Source organism: Ciconia boyciana, chromosome 16, assembly GCF_034638445.1.
Source record: "Ciconia boyciana chromosome 16, ASM3463844v1, whole genome shotgun sequence".
NCBI classification, from domain to species: domain Eukaryota; kingdom Metazoa; phylum Chordata; class Aves; order Ciconiiformes; family Ciconiidae; genus Ciconia; species Ciconia boyciana.
In genome coordinates, this window is record NC_132949.1 from 4480462 (window position 1) to 4495716 (window position 15255).

The 15255-nt window shown below is 39.5% G+C and overlaps 1 protein-coding gene across 6 annotated transcripts in view; it reads left to right on the top strand.

Moving 5' to 3' along the window:
* Positions 1 to 15255, top strand: part of TEX2 (testis expressed 2) — a 59163-nt gene that overhangs the window by 9219 nt on the left and 34689 nt on the right. For 2 of the 6 annotated variants that reach the window (XM_072881601.1, XM_072881602.1), the window contains exon 1: positions 11580 to 11628. The exons of 3 other annotated variants lie outside the window; for them this stretch is intronic. In XM_072881601.1, coding sequence (XP_072737702.1) covers positions 11595 to 11628 — 34 coding nt within the window. In that variant the 5' untranslated portion in view covers positions 11580 to 11594. Of the gene's footprint in view, positions 1 to 4611; positions 4724 to 11579; positions 11629 to 15255 lie in introns of those variants that run through there. One more of the 6 variants, XM_072881605.1, reaches the window with a different exon arrangement.

Genomic DNA, 15255 nt, shown 5'->3' on the forward strand with positions numbered 1-15255 from the left:
CACAAAATGGGTATGGCGTGAACAGTGGCTTTTCAGGCCTCCTCCTCCAATACCCCAAGCCAAATAAATGGTGATTTGTGTGATCTGTTCTGATCTCAGAGTATTAAAGAAGGCATTGTCCGCTATGATCAAACTTCTGACTCCTTCATGGAGTTCAGGAGAACATTTGAGGGGATGTTGAGGCCGTTCCATGGTTTAATGGAGAGGAGTTTGTCTTGCGGTGTGGTGATGAATGCGAGTTGAAAAGATTTCCATCCCATGTCTAGATTTCCACTTGTACTGGTTTTGTCTGTTTCCCCAGAAGAGCAACCAATGTTGTCTCTAAAGCCTTAATTACATATAGTATGGCCGAGGCAGCTCCTTAGGGATGGGTGCAGCTTCCTCACACTTCAGTCGTCACTGTTTTGTCACCTTATCCTGAAAGACAACTGTAGCTGCCACCCATGCTTGGCTTCTCTGACTTGACCTCTCTCAGCAATTACAAGCCTCGCTTAAACAGCCACACCCCTGATGTACGGTGATGTATGAGGAAGCGAGTATGTATGTACTCACAAACTTACTAACAGCGTATGTAATTTAGAGCTTGTATAGCTGATTTGCTCTATTTGATAAACAAATGCAAATTTATTAAGCATGTATATAAGAACATTGCCATGTGTCTGAAATTAGAATTGCCTGCATAATACTGTAATTGAACAAGGCAGGATGTGGCTCAAAGACACTTATTTCCCTTTGCCCTTTTGAATCCATTTGGTGGCTTTTGCTGTTCTTTTATCTCCCAGCAAATCAAGACCTTAAAATTGATGACCTAAAATTCATTTCCTTGAAGCTACTTTAATGACACTTCTCTTTCTGTGCATGGGCGTGCACAAAATGTAACCCACATACAGTGGAGTGCAGTCATTCTTACCTATTTTATCAAGTATTTGAGACTATAAATGTTATTTCTGTCTGCAATAGTAGAAACTTTTACAGTGCCAAAGGCATTTGCTGGACAAACATAACAGTGATATGAATTGAACAGCAAATATCATAGGATGAGAAAGGGAAGATTTTAGCTCTTTTTTACAGGGAAGTAACTGCAAAGGAGAATGACAGTAGAGAGATTGCATGAATACTACTTGAATTTAAAGTAGAATTGGGGTTCTTCTTAAAAATTCATTAAAAAAAAATTTTTTTAAGCTCTTTTCTTCATATTGTGCTATGAATTCAGCAGGCAGCTGGGGAATTTGGGGTATGTATTGCCACAAGACACCCACCTTCTGACCTTTTCATTTTCAGCCTGTGGGGTTGTCAGATGAAATTCCTGGAGACAACTACGTTGATTATCGTTTGCAAAAGTGAGATCTGCGTGCGGGATTTACAGCTTTATATGTAGTCGATCAGAATTTAGTATGTGCATCTCTGAAATAGAGGCCTGGAGGAATGGTTTCATTTACACATGTTATCCCATCATACTAGTCTACCTGAGGTCTACTTTCCACTAAGATAAGCACCTATGTCTGTGCCTGCATGCTATATGAGTGAGTTATACCATACAGGAACAAATAATTGCTTTCTGAGCTCAGAGAGAATGAGTAATGGCTGGCTGTGTTGCTTCCTGCATTATTGATCTTTGGAAACTACTTTTCACCAGAGACAGTGAGAACACTTTTCAAGGAGTGCTGAAGAGTTCAGAAAACTGTTAACTAACTTAAATCTTTTAGAGAGATTTTTTTTTAAATTTATGAGAGGAGAGCACTGTTTGTGTTCTTCCCAATCTTATTTTGTTTACTTTTTTTTTGAGAGTATTCACATGACACATTATCTTTCTAGGCATGTTAACAGTACCCACATTTTGAGAGAGAAAAACAGAGTAGGAAGGATTCTCTCATATTCTTGTTGCTTAGGGGTGTGAACAAAAGGGCTTTAAGGTGTGTAAGGACTTCACTTGTCATCACAGTATACTGATTTTCTCTTTCCTTGTAAGAAATATGGTGTCTTTAGATCTACTTTTATGTAAAATTATTCCATTAATTCAGATTGCTAGTGAAGTTGATTTTCTTTCATGTATCTACCTGCCATAGTTTCTTAGCAATTAGGATTTAAAAAATATGTTGTGGGAGGTGCTCATCATTTTCTGACTCAGTTGATTTCAGTAAGAGTCAAGCCTGTAAAGCAGCTGTTAAGGTCAGGCAATCTGTAATTGACCTATCATATGTTGCAATTAAAATGTATTGCAGCTTTTAGAAATAGGAGTTACCTCAATCGCTCTTGGGGAAAAAAGAAAAAAAAAACCCAACCCAACCCACCAGAAAGCTTTAATGTATTAAACTGATCCATTAACTGTTGCTCTCTTCTGTGTCTAATGCAAGAAATGGAGGGGAATGCAAATCAAGCTAGTGGCTTTGATTTTCAGTAGCCTTTTCTTGGCAGGAACCTCTTTCATGTTCTGGATAACAAAGTCCAGGGAAGATTCTTGCCAATGTCTGTCAATTAATAAGTTTACACCTTGAAACGTTTAGAATTAAAAATACTATGTGAAAAAAAAAAAAGAAAACAAATATTTAAATGAGAACACACATGTGGATGCTTTTGCCACTTACTTCTACTTCTTTTGTTTTAATACTTTTGTGGATTTTGTAAAATATTAGAATGTACTGTAATAGACTCACTAGGAATTTTATGGTTGCTTCAGCCCTGTGCACTGGAGTGGGGTTTTTTGTTCTCTCTCTCATAGTGCAGTATTTTTAATCATAAAATGCTTAAACCACCCTTTAATGCAAAATTATTCTTTGTTAGACTATACTGAAATGTATATGACAGTTGCAAGGCTCTAGAAGCTTTTTGACAAGCTGAAAAAACCCCAACACCCCTTATGTCTTGATAGTTAGTTGGGAAGCTGGGAAAATCTGGGTTGTCTGTCCTAATGTTTTTAATTGAGCCTCACTTAATATCTTTGCTCATCGAGGTTTGGCAGTGTTTCTGTCTTGTGTGTTTGGTTTTGTGGGGTTTTTTTTGTGGGGTTTTTTTGGTGTTTTTTTTAATAAGCGAAAACTTTGTCTTTAGCATGGGAAAAATTCAGGTTGTTAGGGGCCATCTAGGTTCCATTTCAGTCTTGGGAAAATTTTGGTATCTTGGATGTTCTCCTGTCCTCATCACTCTGCACTGCGTCCTCCAGTTGGAAAGCTAAAATGCTGCTGAACTTTTGCATTTTAGTTTCTAGGTATTTGAGTTGAACATAAATCTGAATGAAATGAGATGAATGTTGCCTTAAGCAGAGAGAGACACGTCTGGTACTCACCAATTCTGAATTTGACATTTTGTTTTCCTGCTATTCTTAGGACAAGGTTTCTTCAGAGTTGACTTTACATTTTGTTAACCTTCTATGGATCCTTCTATGAATTAGAAGTTAAAGGAATTTAAAGCATAGAAGCTGTTATTAGTAGTTTATGATCTCGGCACACTTGTTGCTAGAATAAGATGGGTTGTGATCTTCAGCTGCTTTAACTTGGTTCTTAGTCTTTGCTATTGCCACTTTAATAAGATCATACAGAATCACTAACTTCTTTGTTCAAAGTGCTGTGTGAACACTACTCTTCAGTGAGGTAAGTTAAAGCAAAATTTTTCTCACCCTCCTAATAATACTGAAACTCAAAATAACATGGTTACCTGCTCGGGGCTTTCAGAGAAGTCTGGAAATCTAATCCATAAGCCATTTCCTTCCAAAATTAGATCATGAAGAGCTTTTTTGTTCATGTGGTGCTGATTTATTTTTGCATAAACGTAAATACCTTTGCATTTTGCAGGTAGCATGAAATGCTGGTAATACCTTTCTCCATTAATTTTTCATGGAATCCAATGACAGGCAAGACTACTCAATGAATGGCATAGAGCTATTGGCAAGACTACCTCTAAGTGCTAGGAACAATTTTTTTAAGAAATCTTGCAGAACAGTCTGACTTTTGGGTTGAATGACTTTTGAATTACTTTTGTCCCACCACTTCTCAAACTTGATTGCAACTCTGAAAAGACTTGCATGTTATGAAGTCCTATTTATTGACCTTTTCCTAAGCTTTTCTGTCCTTTGGACCCTCTGGGGATTATGCTTGCAAAAACTTCTGAGAAATCCTGTTCTGTTCTATCTGGAATGCATTTTCTGCATTTATCAAAGACACTTTTTACTTAGGTAGATGAGATGCAAGAAAGTAAGCAAATGTAATCAACGTGCCCTCTAACAATAGCAAGCTACAACTATTAACGTAGGGAACTATATCTTCAGGTAGCTTAGGTTAATTAATTTTCATGTGTTAAGTACAACTACCTTTCTAGTTAGGTATGAATACTTTTTTATTTGTATTAAATGCAGATGTAGCTTTTCTCCTTCCCATAGACAATTTAAGCTTTCTGAAAGTAGCCTTGCTTTGATTAGTTGTTCTTGTTTTGTTTTGTTGCCAACTGCCTAGGGATCCAAAAGTTGAAAAAGTACCACCAGAGCTGGAGAATGAGAAAGATCAGAAACCAGATAATCCTCGGATAATGACTGCATTGCGCCTGGGGCATGCCAAGGTCCTAGGCATGTGGAGTCATCTACATTTCTATAGAGTTCTGTATTTCTTGCACTTCTCACAGGGTCTAGAGTGGTTGCAAAGGCAGCAGCAACGACCTGGCTGCATGGGAAGAGCTGGAGATAATGCGCTGCTTCTGGGTGAAGTTGCCTTGGTAAAATAACCTGACAGACAGTGTGAGTAACCTTCTGGAGATGGCAACATAGACGTTTCTTTTAGCTGAAACATATTGACCATCCATTCCCAATACGCATGCAAATACGCATTCATAGATGCGTGGCAATGCAGGATGGCAAAAAGTCCTGCTGACACTTGTATATACGACGTTGTGAGGACTTTGCTGGTAGAGAACAGGGCTCACTGAGTGCGTGCAGTGTTGCAAAGATACTCCGCTTGTTTGAGTTGCTCTGTGAGAGGTTGAGTGGAAAGATTCCCCCCTCCCCCCGTGCCTTTTTCCTGCTCTGCCATTGTGACTTTCTGGAATATGCTTGGACAGGAAAATACATAAATGTGGCATCACTGGTCCATCGTGGTTCTGTAGCTGCTTAGGGATGCATGCTTGGTCCAAACCTAAATACTTTTATGTATTAAATTCTTTAGTCTGATTTAGTTAAACCAGAGAATGCCCCCTTCTCTAATTCCAAAAGCATCTCTGACAAATAAAGAAACCATTTGTCATGGTTTAACCCCAGCCAGCGACTAAGCCCCACACAGCTGCTCGCTGACTCCCCCCTGGTCGGATGGGGAGAGAATCGAAGGGTAAAAGTGAGAAAACTCATGGGTTCAGATGAAAACAGTTTAATACATTACAAAGCAAAACAAGGAGTTCATTCACTGTTTCCCATGGGCAGGCAGGTGTTCAGCCATCTCCAGGAAAGCAGGGCTCCATCAGGCAAAAGGGTTACTTGGGAGGACAAAACACCACCATGCTGAACCCACTCCCCCCGCCCCCCCTTCTTCCCCCAGCTTTACATGCTGAGCATGATGTCATATGGTACGGAATATCCCTTTGGGCAGTTGGGGTCAGCTGTCCTGGCTGTGTCCCCTCCCAAGTTCTTGTGCCCCCCCAGCCTCCTCGCTGGTGGGGTGGGGTGAGGAGCAGCAAAGGCCTTGACTCTGTGTAAGCACTGCTCAGCAGTAACTACAACATCCCTGTGTTATCAGCACTGTTTCCAGCACAAATCCAAAACATAGCCCCATACTAGCTACTGTGAAGAAAATTAACTCTCTCCCAGACAAAACCAGCACATGATGATTGTGTACTATGTTTTGTCCTGTCAGGTAAAAAAGCCTTAAAGCACTAGTTCTGCCTTGCATGCTAATCCTCTGCAAAATATGAAATTAAAATTAAGATTGTACATATGAAATATAAGATTTGATGAGTCATTAAAAATGCACTGAAAAAAACCACCTCTTTAGATAGCTGTGGGGTATGGTTTGTAAATCTGTAGATTCCATTCCTTTTTTTAATGATCTTTCATAACTACATTTTACATGGGGACCTAGAGTTTGAGTTATTAATTGGTGCTGCTCATCTGTGTATCTGTGTTTAGCTTCATGTGGACAAGCATATTTATTTTTAATATCTCTTCTGCTGTTTTCATATGAAGATGTATGATGGTTGTTTTAACTTTGTGGCTGCTGTGAATATTGACTGAATTTTTTTGTTAGCGAAATGAACGTAAATGTAAAAAAAAGTCCTTGAATGCTCACTTGTTACCTGTAGGCAGTTTTACCTATTGATGTGCATTTGAATTGTTGGGAAAAATAAGCCTGTAATACAATTCTGATAAGCCGTTTTTAATTTAGGATTCAAGGCAGCTTATTTTACTTTGTTTTGGAAACATGCTTTTCTATAAGTCACTCAGTCAAAATTTCCCCTAAAGATTTTATAGTGACCTTTAATTTAATCAGTGATGTGGACAGCATTTTCAACTGTGGACTAATCTGCCAAGGCTTTAGATAATCTTTCATCAGATTAATGAGGAGTTGATTTTTTTTTTCTTTCCACTGAGATAAGAGAGAGAGAGTTACAATGCTGCATAGTTTTATATTCTACTTCACCATTTACCCTCTCGGTAGGATGTAATTTTTTATGTGTAAGCTTTTGATGTTTTATTTCTGTAGTAATAAAACATTTTCTGTCGAGATGCAGGACTTCTGCAGCACCAACAAGTTCTGATTTAGTCTCTCTTCCCTTTTAGGAGAGAACAAACACAGCAGTTACATATTTATTGCTCAGGATTGCTAACAGACCAGTGGTTTTTTTTTTTTACTCCCCTTTGGCTTGTCGGGGTGGCTCTGAAGGTAGTATAGCAGTTTTAGATGAGAAAAGTGGAAAAAGCTGGCTTTAGACTGTGACAAAAGTTTGCCTCTCTTTCTGTCAGTGAGTATGCTCTGGTTTTAATGCAGTTATTTCTAAATCCCTTACTGCAGGAGTTTCAGATCTGGGTCTGTAAACCTTTGCTTTTCTGGGGCATTTCTCTTCTCACTCATGACCATATTATTTTTGGGGGTAATTTTGATGCCAGCAACTAATTACCTGGAAAAATAAGTATTTTAATGTGCTTTTTAAAGACAGCAATATATGACATAGGAAATTACTAAATCTCCAAAACGTGTGATGGAGGGGGAGAGGGGGGATTTGGTTGTGGTTTTGTTGTTATTTTGTTTTGTTCTGTTGAGGGAATTAGGGAACTAGTAAAAGGTCCCTTTGAACTGTTTAATGCTGAGTGTTTTGGAACGAAAAGATGTTACTTGTTGCTTGCAGTTATGAATGATAAACAAGAATAAAGTAGTTCATAGGAGGAGACTATGCAAATGGAGAAAGTATAATGTGCTAGAATTTTTATTTGTTCTCATTGTGCCAACTGGGAGTAAACCTTCTTTAATGAAATTACACTCTGGTGCAGTTTGAATCTGCTGCAAAGAGCAGAGGAATATGTCATTGAAAGTGTGTGAGTAATTAAAAAAAAAAAATCATAGTTTGAGTTGACTATATGGCAAAAGCAACTTTTTGCTATTACAACAGTTCTTTTCACAGTGCTTCACTAGCATGTATAATACTCAGAGTATTGAGGAGCTTTACCAGTAGCATCGCAATTGGTTGGGAAACAAACATTAGTAGAGGCTGCGTTGCAATTGAGCCCTTGAAGAGCTGCACATTAAGAAGCAGTTTCTGGGCTCAACTTGTAGCTGACATTACCAATACTCACTCCATACATCTTCCAGCTTCTCCTTTCAATTTCAGAGAAGCGGTTCTGTTGCAAAATAAAATTTGACCTATAGCGATTGAAAAGTGCTACACTGATATGATGGCAAGGCAGCAACCTCTGTCTAGGCATGTCATCAGGTTTCTTGAACTGCAGAAATCCTTCTTGCCTCAGTGTTGACAGGCTTCAGCTCCCAGCTCTGGCAGCTTGAAAGTGCTGCCTAACTACCAGAGATGTGTTTTGCTAGCTAGTTTTCTGTCTCACACTTTAGCAGATTTGCTGCTGCCCTGTTCTTAATCTAGTGCTGGTGCATGTTGCTTCGTTGGAGTCGAGTCCTTCTGGGACTGTGCCTTCCTTCTGAAGTCCGGCAGAGCACAGGCATCATTCTGTGAATGTGGCCTTTGGGTTACAGGCCAGAGGGACGAGGAGCGTGGGAGTCTCTGCTCTCCTGCAACTGCGATTTGTTCTCTTTGCAGGAAGCTCCTAGTATTTCTGTGTTACTATATGTTCTTATTTTAACAAGAATAAATGTTGCAATATGTAGCAAAACAAAGTGACTCTTTTCTACCCACTGTTTACTGTTCTTCTATGAGTTATTGCATGTTTTGTTTTAAGCTTTGATTTAACTTCTTTTATTTCTTCTGTTAGGGGAAATGTTCAATTTCTTATAAATACCGCTTCACTTCAGTCTTCAGAAAAGCATTAAATAGGAAGAAGTTAAATTTTTCTGAGTTTCTGGACAACCTTTAACTGCTTAGCTTTTTGTGTTCATCAAAATTAAACTGTAATGCAGCTTTATGAAGTTTTTGGCGTAAGTGATGCGTCATGGAAGGAAAATAAGAAAGAATAATAATTAGTCTTTTATCGGTGAAGGCAGAGAAACTAATGTGGTAGCTGACCTTTCTTAGGTCTTTGGGGAAAACATTAATATGGAATAGACTCGCTTAGCTAACATTAAACAATTGTTATTTGATTATTTTTGAAGCATTGTAAATACAAGCTTGTATTAAGGACCTTATTAGCAGTGCCTGTCTTCAAAAAAAATTCCAGTAATTTTGAAGACTCCTTATTTGCCATTGCAATTTTACTTGACCTTTCTGTCCTAGACTTCAGTAAACAACCCCTCTTATTTGTCTCTTTGATAGGTTTATAGTTTTCATTAAAAGTATCATCTCATTGACAATATTTTAAAATCTTGCTTAGGATCTTTCATTTAAGTATCCTTAAGCGTACCTAAACGCTGGTTATTTAACTTGCTTTATTCTTACCTTAAAAGCATTTGCACAAAAATATAATCTTTTTTTTTTAAATGAGGCTCAAGAGAACTCCTGATGGAGGTATTTTAGCTGTTAACCAGCCTAGTTGTGATAACCTGGTTGACCTCTGTCAGAGGTATGTGCTGTGGGAGGTCTGTGTGTGTATATTATAGCCCATAGTGGGTGGCATCATCCATTTTGGCTGTGATACTAGTGTTGACTTCTGTTGAACACATTGGATTACATTCATTTAATAGTACTTGATATTGATATAAAATTTTTCATTTCTGTGCTTAGATTTAAAACAGGTTTTATTGGGGTTTGGTTCCTCTTCCCCCCCCCCCCCCCCGTATCTCAAATCCAGTTGCGTGAACTTGAAAGGTGAAGCAAAACTTCCTTATTACTCCTGTTAGAAAGTGAGCTTTAAAGTATTATCTTCAGGCTGGGTAACTGGATCCCTGACACAAAGATTTCACGGGACTATTGTGTGATAGTAATTACCAACACTTTCTATGTAGTTCATTTAAAAGTAATGACTAGTGGATGTAAAAGGAATAATAGATGTTAACCATGGAATACATTAACTCGTGGAGATGCCAGGGGAATTTAATTTGTCGTCATTAGAAATTTGAATGGGGATGAGAAGATGTTGAAATTTGTTTTTTGTATACTTTTTTGTCTTTTACGGTATAAATCTGTGGAATGAGATGAAATTTACAGTGAGGTCATTCTGGGCTAAATGAGAATTGGCTTTCTAGACTACTTCTGTGGCAAAGTGATAGGACAAGAGGAAATGGCCTCAAGTTGCGCCAGGGGAGGTTTAGACTGGATATTAGGAAATTTTACTTCACTGAAAGGGTTATCAAGCACTGGAACAGGCTGCCCAGGGAAGTGGTTGAGTCGCCATCCCTGCAAGTATTTAAAAGACGTTTGGATGAGGTGCTTAGGGCCATGGTATAGTGGTGGTCTTGGTAGTGTTAGGTTTATGGTTGGACTCGATGATCTTAAAAGGTCTTTTCCAACCTATACGATTCTGTGATTCTGTGAAAGTAGTGGTAACAGATTATTGGAGATGCAAACTTCTGATGATTTAAAACATTGCTTAAATAAAGACTGTAACCAATAAGGATCACGATACTGTGCTTTGTTTTGAAGGACCCAAAATGAAGACTTCTAGCTCTTAACAGAAGGAATTTTGTCTGATGCTGAGAGCTCTGTTATTTATTTTAAATAAGTATAAAGAACAGCAACAGTCCTCCCATATCTCTCGGTGTTGGACGGAAGATATTGGCTGAGTCTCTAGTAAATCAAGTGGAATCTATAATTTTTGAGAGCAAATATGAATTTCAGATCACATTGGCTTGTGCAGGTATTCCCAAACGGGGAAACATTTAGCCTGGTTTGGGAACAGCGGCTTAATGCATTAGGGTGGTCCTGTCTATGTTAATGTGAGACCTGTAGCTCTTCTGTAACACCACATGGGTGTTGCAAAGTTAGTCTAAAACGCATACACTACTACTCCTTCCTACCAAATGGAGGTTAGATTTAGAGTATGAATGAATTATCTGTCTTCAGTCTGACACTTGGAAATGGCTATCAAGTAACCCAAAATAATAATGAGCCCCATTAGTCCTAAAGAAGTACTGTTTTCCCCAGTCTAGGTGATGGCAGTTTGCCAAAGCAGGAGGTGCCTGTTGAAAGTGTGATGGCACAGGAGGATCATTGGGGAAGGCAGAGACATAACCAGTTAGAAACAGCTTTCCCCTTGAACGGTGATGGCAATCTGCATGAAGTCAAATTGTGGCATTATCAATAATCAAATTAGTGGCTTCCTGAATAGCATTTAGGGCTTGCTTTTCTGACACAACTGACAGATACAGGGGAAAGTATTACAATGCTTGTTAATAACTTGTAAGACTTCTTCTTTACTTAGCAGGAAAGGAATTTCTGTTTTGTGGAAAACACTTTTTCTGGTCTGTTTAGTAGCAACGAGCAGGGAAAATACTCTGAGAAGTTTTGAACCTTGCTGCAGATTTTTATGAAAGAATTTACTAATATAGCATACCCTTTACCCCTTGTGTAGATGTTGCATTAAGTAATAGCAATGTGATGGGAATAGTTGGCTGTTGCAACATGTGTGAATTTAGTTACCCAATCTGTTCTGTTTCTCCAACTGAATGATTATGAAAAACATTGAATTGCTGTACTGAATATCCCTTAATTATCTGGAGGTTGCTTGAAAGGCAAGGTTGCTGGAAAGGGCCAAATCCCCTTTCCAAAGTGTTTATGAAGGCATAGTTTGGTCGTTTCTTTGGTCATGGGAAGGGAGTTGCTAAGAGTAGATCTGTAGCAGTATACCCCCACCCCAATGCTAGATTTAAATGTGCAATGCCAAAAGTAGCCCAAACAAGTGAACTGCGTGAAAGTGGATCACTTACTCACTGGAGCTGAAGTCATGTTGCTCTTCCCCCATTCCAGACTTTCCCCTTGACTTAGTTGCTGACTTTTGGTTCCTCTCTAAGATAAGAACATGGCTCCTGAGACACCATTTCCCACCTTCCAAAGATGTCTAGCCTTGCATGACTCTTCTGTGTTCTGCCTGTTACTTTCCAGGTGGGTACAGCAAGTAGTAACTGTCCTTGTTAATTGAGGAACTCTATATAGCTTGCAGGGTCCATGCTGTGCTAGCAGAAGGCCAAATGTATGATGAGTAGAAGGTGTTTGTTTAAAGTCGTCTTATTGCTAGTCTGGAAGTGCTACAGTTTGCCTTGCAGGGTGAGAAAACAAGTCCAGATGTGCTTTGTGAATGACGGGGTTGTGAACCGTGAGAGGGAGTAAATGCTCAGTTAAGCATCCCAGTTAATCCTAGATGCACCCAAGTTGCATCCTAGTTTGCAGACAGGATACAAGTAGACTTATTTTGAACATCTGTATTCTTTATGTGTATGTATATTCTGTGAATTTTCTAATTGCTATATCCTTCTAATCAGCAATGAAGATCCAATGCTCTAGCCTGCTTTTGAATGTAATCTGCTTTGTGAGCCTTATCCTCCTTCCCATGTGTGCATGGGCTCCCTACCTCCCCTAGCTGTGGTTGCAACCGGGGTATCTATCAGAGGTCAAAATTCAGCCTTGCCCATTAGTAATGCAGGATTAAGACTACTGAAGGGTTGCAAATTAAAGTTCCACTACCGTAACCAGAAGTCTCATACAAGCAAAAATATTACAAGAATTTTCTTCCTTTGAGTTCTCTTCTCCCTGCACTGTGGATTGAGCTTTCTGTGGTTTGCTGGAAAAGCTGTAGCTTTAATGTTTGCCTTCAGCTGAGTGGCTTCTGCTTTACAAATTGTTGATCTCTTTTTGTTAGAGAGCAGAATGGATATGAGCAGACAACACATTCTGGGTATCTCATGTCCAATGGTCAGTATACAATAGTTAAAGTAAACAAGCTGTTTAGACACCTGGTAGCACCATAAATATCTTTCCCTCCCCGGTTTCTGCATAATCAATGTGTTTGTGTGAAGCATAAGCTTGATTTCTTCAGTCTTGAAACACTTCTCATCTGGTAAAGGAGAGGATGATTTGTATACCCTCTCTGTGTGTAAAGCAAGCCGACAGTGCACCATGTGGTTTCTCAGTGCTATGAAGTAGGTGGTTTCTGGGGCTCAGCTGAAGAAGGATGGGGTGTTTGTTTTTCCACTGCAGGGAAAAGGAAGAGGGTTTGCGAGTTCTGGAGAAGGCTGTTTATGCTGTTGGACAAAAGGACAGATTGCTTGGGTGCTTGGCTGTTTCTATAAACACTCCCAATTAGTCATTCCTAGTGTAGGTAAGAGCACATGTTACTGTAGCGACACTCACAGAAGGTGTTGTGGCCTAGCTTGACCCAGTGCTGCCCAACACCTGGTCTCTCCCTGGGTGTCCCTGTTTGTCAGCAGGTGCATCACACCGTGGTGGAGACGTGTTGTCATCTAGGTAAAAATGCATCCTCGGCTCCAGCACTGTGCTGCCTCGCTGCTCAGTAGGAAAGGGCTGGGCAAGAAATATTTTTTTTATTCCCAGACAGCGTGCATGCACTGTTTGCCTGGCTTGCTGTTTCCTGCTGTTGTAGCACTTTAAAAGCAATGCCTGTAGGTGAGGATTATAAACTGCTGTTATGTGGGTGATGGGGTGCAGTGCCGTAACATAAGAAGTGGAAACGGCAGTAGCTGGTTGGCAACTCTCTCATTCCACCCTGCAAAAGCATCCGAAGTCCAAACCTTTGGGGGAAGGGAATTATTTTCCAAGTTTTCCAAGCAGCCTCCTTTCCTTCCAGGTAGAAGATCATGTTTTGAATAATTTGAAGCCTGAGGATCTAAGATTATTATTCAGGCCTGTCTGCCACATAAATAAAACTGATACCTTACATCTTCAGAATCAACAGCAACAAAAAAAACCTAAAGAGGCAGCCAGAGAACGTGGGGACAGTGTGGCTTTCAAAAGAAGGATCAATGAAAACCTATGTTTGTGCAAGTATTGATGTAACCTGTGAACAGTCGGTTTGGAATTGTGCCCCTCCAAATGGGGGGGGCCGGGAAAGCCAGGTCTTCCAGCAGCTGGGAGAGGAGTTGAGGAGTAGAAAAAGGGGAAGCAATGAGTGAGGAAATCGTAGCCGGAAATCAGTAAGAAGTGAATCTGTTAGAATGATTTAAGGGGTAAAAACTTGTGGTTCAAGAGCCTGATGAAATATCTTTGTTATAAAAACTGAACGCCTAGTGGAAGAGCTGTCAGTAGTGGTAGCAGTGGAAGAAGTCAGGGATGTTATTGTTGTATTTGCTATGGAAAAGCTTCTCAACATCTACTTTGAAAAATAAAAACCCAAATCCCTCACAATAAAAAAGAGAAATTGTGCTCAGGAATGGATTGGAAACATGGGCCTGCCCAGAGCAGGGGAAAATCTCCCCTATCTTGTGTTTGTGGGGGAGAAATTACTCTCAGTAGGATATCTGGTGTGTTGAGAGGGGTTAGAGTTGTTAAAAGCTTGGAATAATGTAGAGAGAGCACTACTGTTGTAATCCCAATTGATATTCAGAATGCTTGTAATGAAATATCTGCTGTTGGCCAAAACACATGTGCTCTCTTAAGTAAGTAGCATTACAATCTTTCTCCTGTATTGTACACTGTTTTTTTTAATGTACCAATTGTTTGAAGATTTGATACAAGATACAGCTTTGAACAGCTGTGCTTGGGAAAAGCATGAACTGCCTTGTAGCAAAACCAACCTATGAACAGGGATGATTTAGAAAGTTCCAGCAAGATCAAAGAAGGCTAAAAATTATTACTTGCCCAAACAGAAATGGTTGTTCCTGGAAACCAGTCCCCTCAACTGAAATATCACTTGGGCTAAATGTTGAGGGCATTGGATACTACAGTGTTATCTTGTAAGTCATGGGCTGAGGATGCCAAAGTGCAAGCAGTTGGATTATGTTAATGTTCTGCTGCTGCCCTGTTGATAGTGCTGATTTAAGAATGTGCTTTTATGAGACGTAATTCATAGTATAGTAGCATGTTTAAGGGTAGGCAAATATTGGCTAATGAAGAATTTCCTTCCTTTCTGTGTTAACTAGTTAATCATGATGTAAAAAAAACTTGCTTGTTCAGTTAGCGGTAAAATCTTTTTTCAGTACATTTGGTGTGTGCAAGTAAAATTCATCTGTTTCAGGTAATTAGCACTGCATTAGCACAACATGGCAACTGGTGTTTAAACACGAGGTAATTAACTGTACAGTGTAAACATAGTGTGCTAAAGAGCTAACCAGAACCATGAATTTCCAGATGATCAAAAATAACACACCAGAAATGTTATTTGGGGGTGGGGGGAGTAGTTAATAATTTTCTCCTGTGTTGCCGGATTATTGATACATGGTTAGTGCTGAATGGGCAGAAGAGAAAGGGTCAGACATTTCGAGTTGGTGCCAACAGCATTGTGTGCAAGTGCAGCTCTTGTGTGGGATTTTTTTGTTGGTTTTTTTTGTTTTTTCCTTCCTTAGAGTATAGAGTTTTAATGGCTCAATGACCTGGCAGATGGGTAGGGTTTTTTGTACTTTGAAATTTTGGTTTGGTAGTCTTCCAATTTCACAGCTGGCACAAAATGTTAGAGATGTGTGATAGCTGATGGTCCAGCACTAGGGAAATGGAAATAGGGTTGGATACATACCTTGTCCAGTAGTAGTTTTTTCCTCCCCAAAATAAATTTGGGTGCAT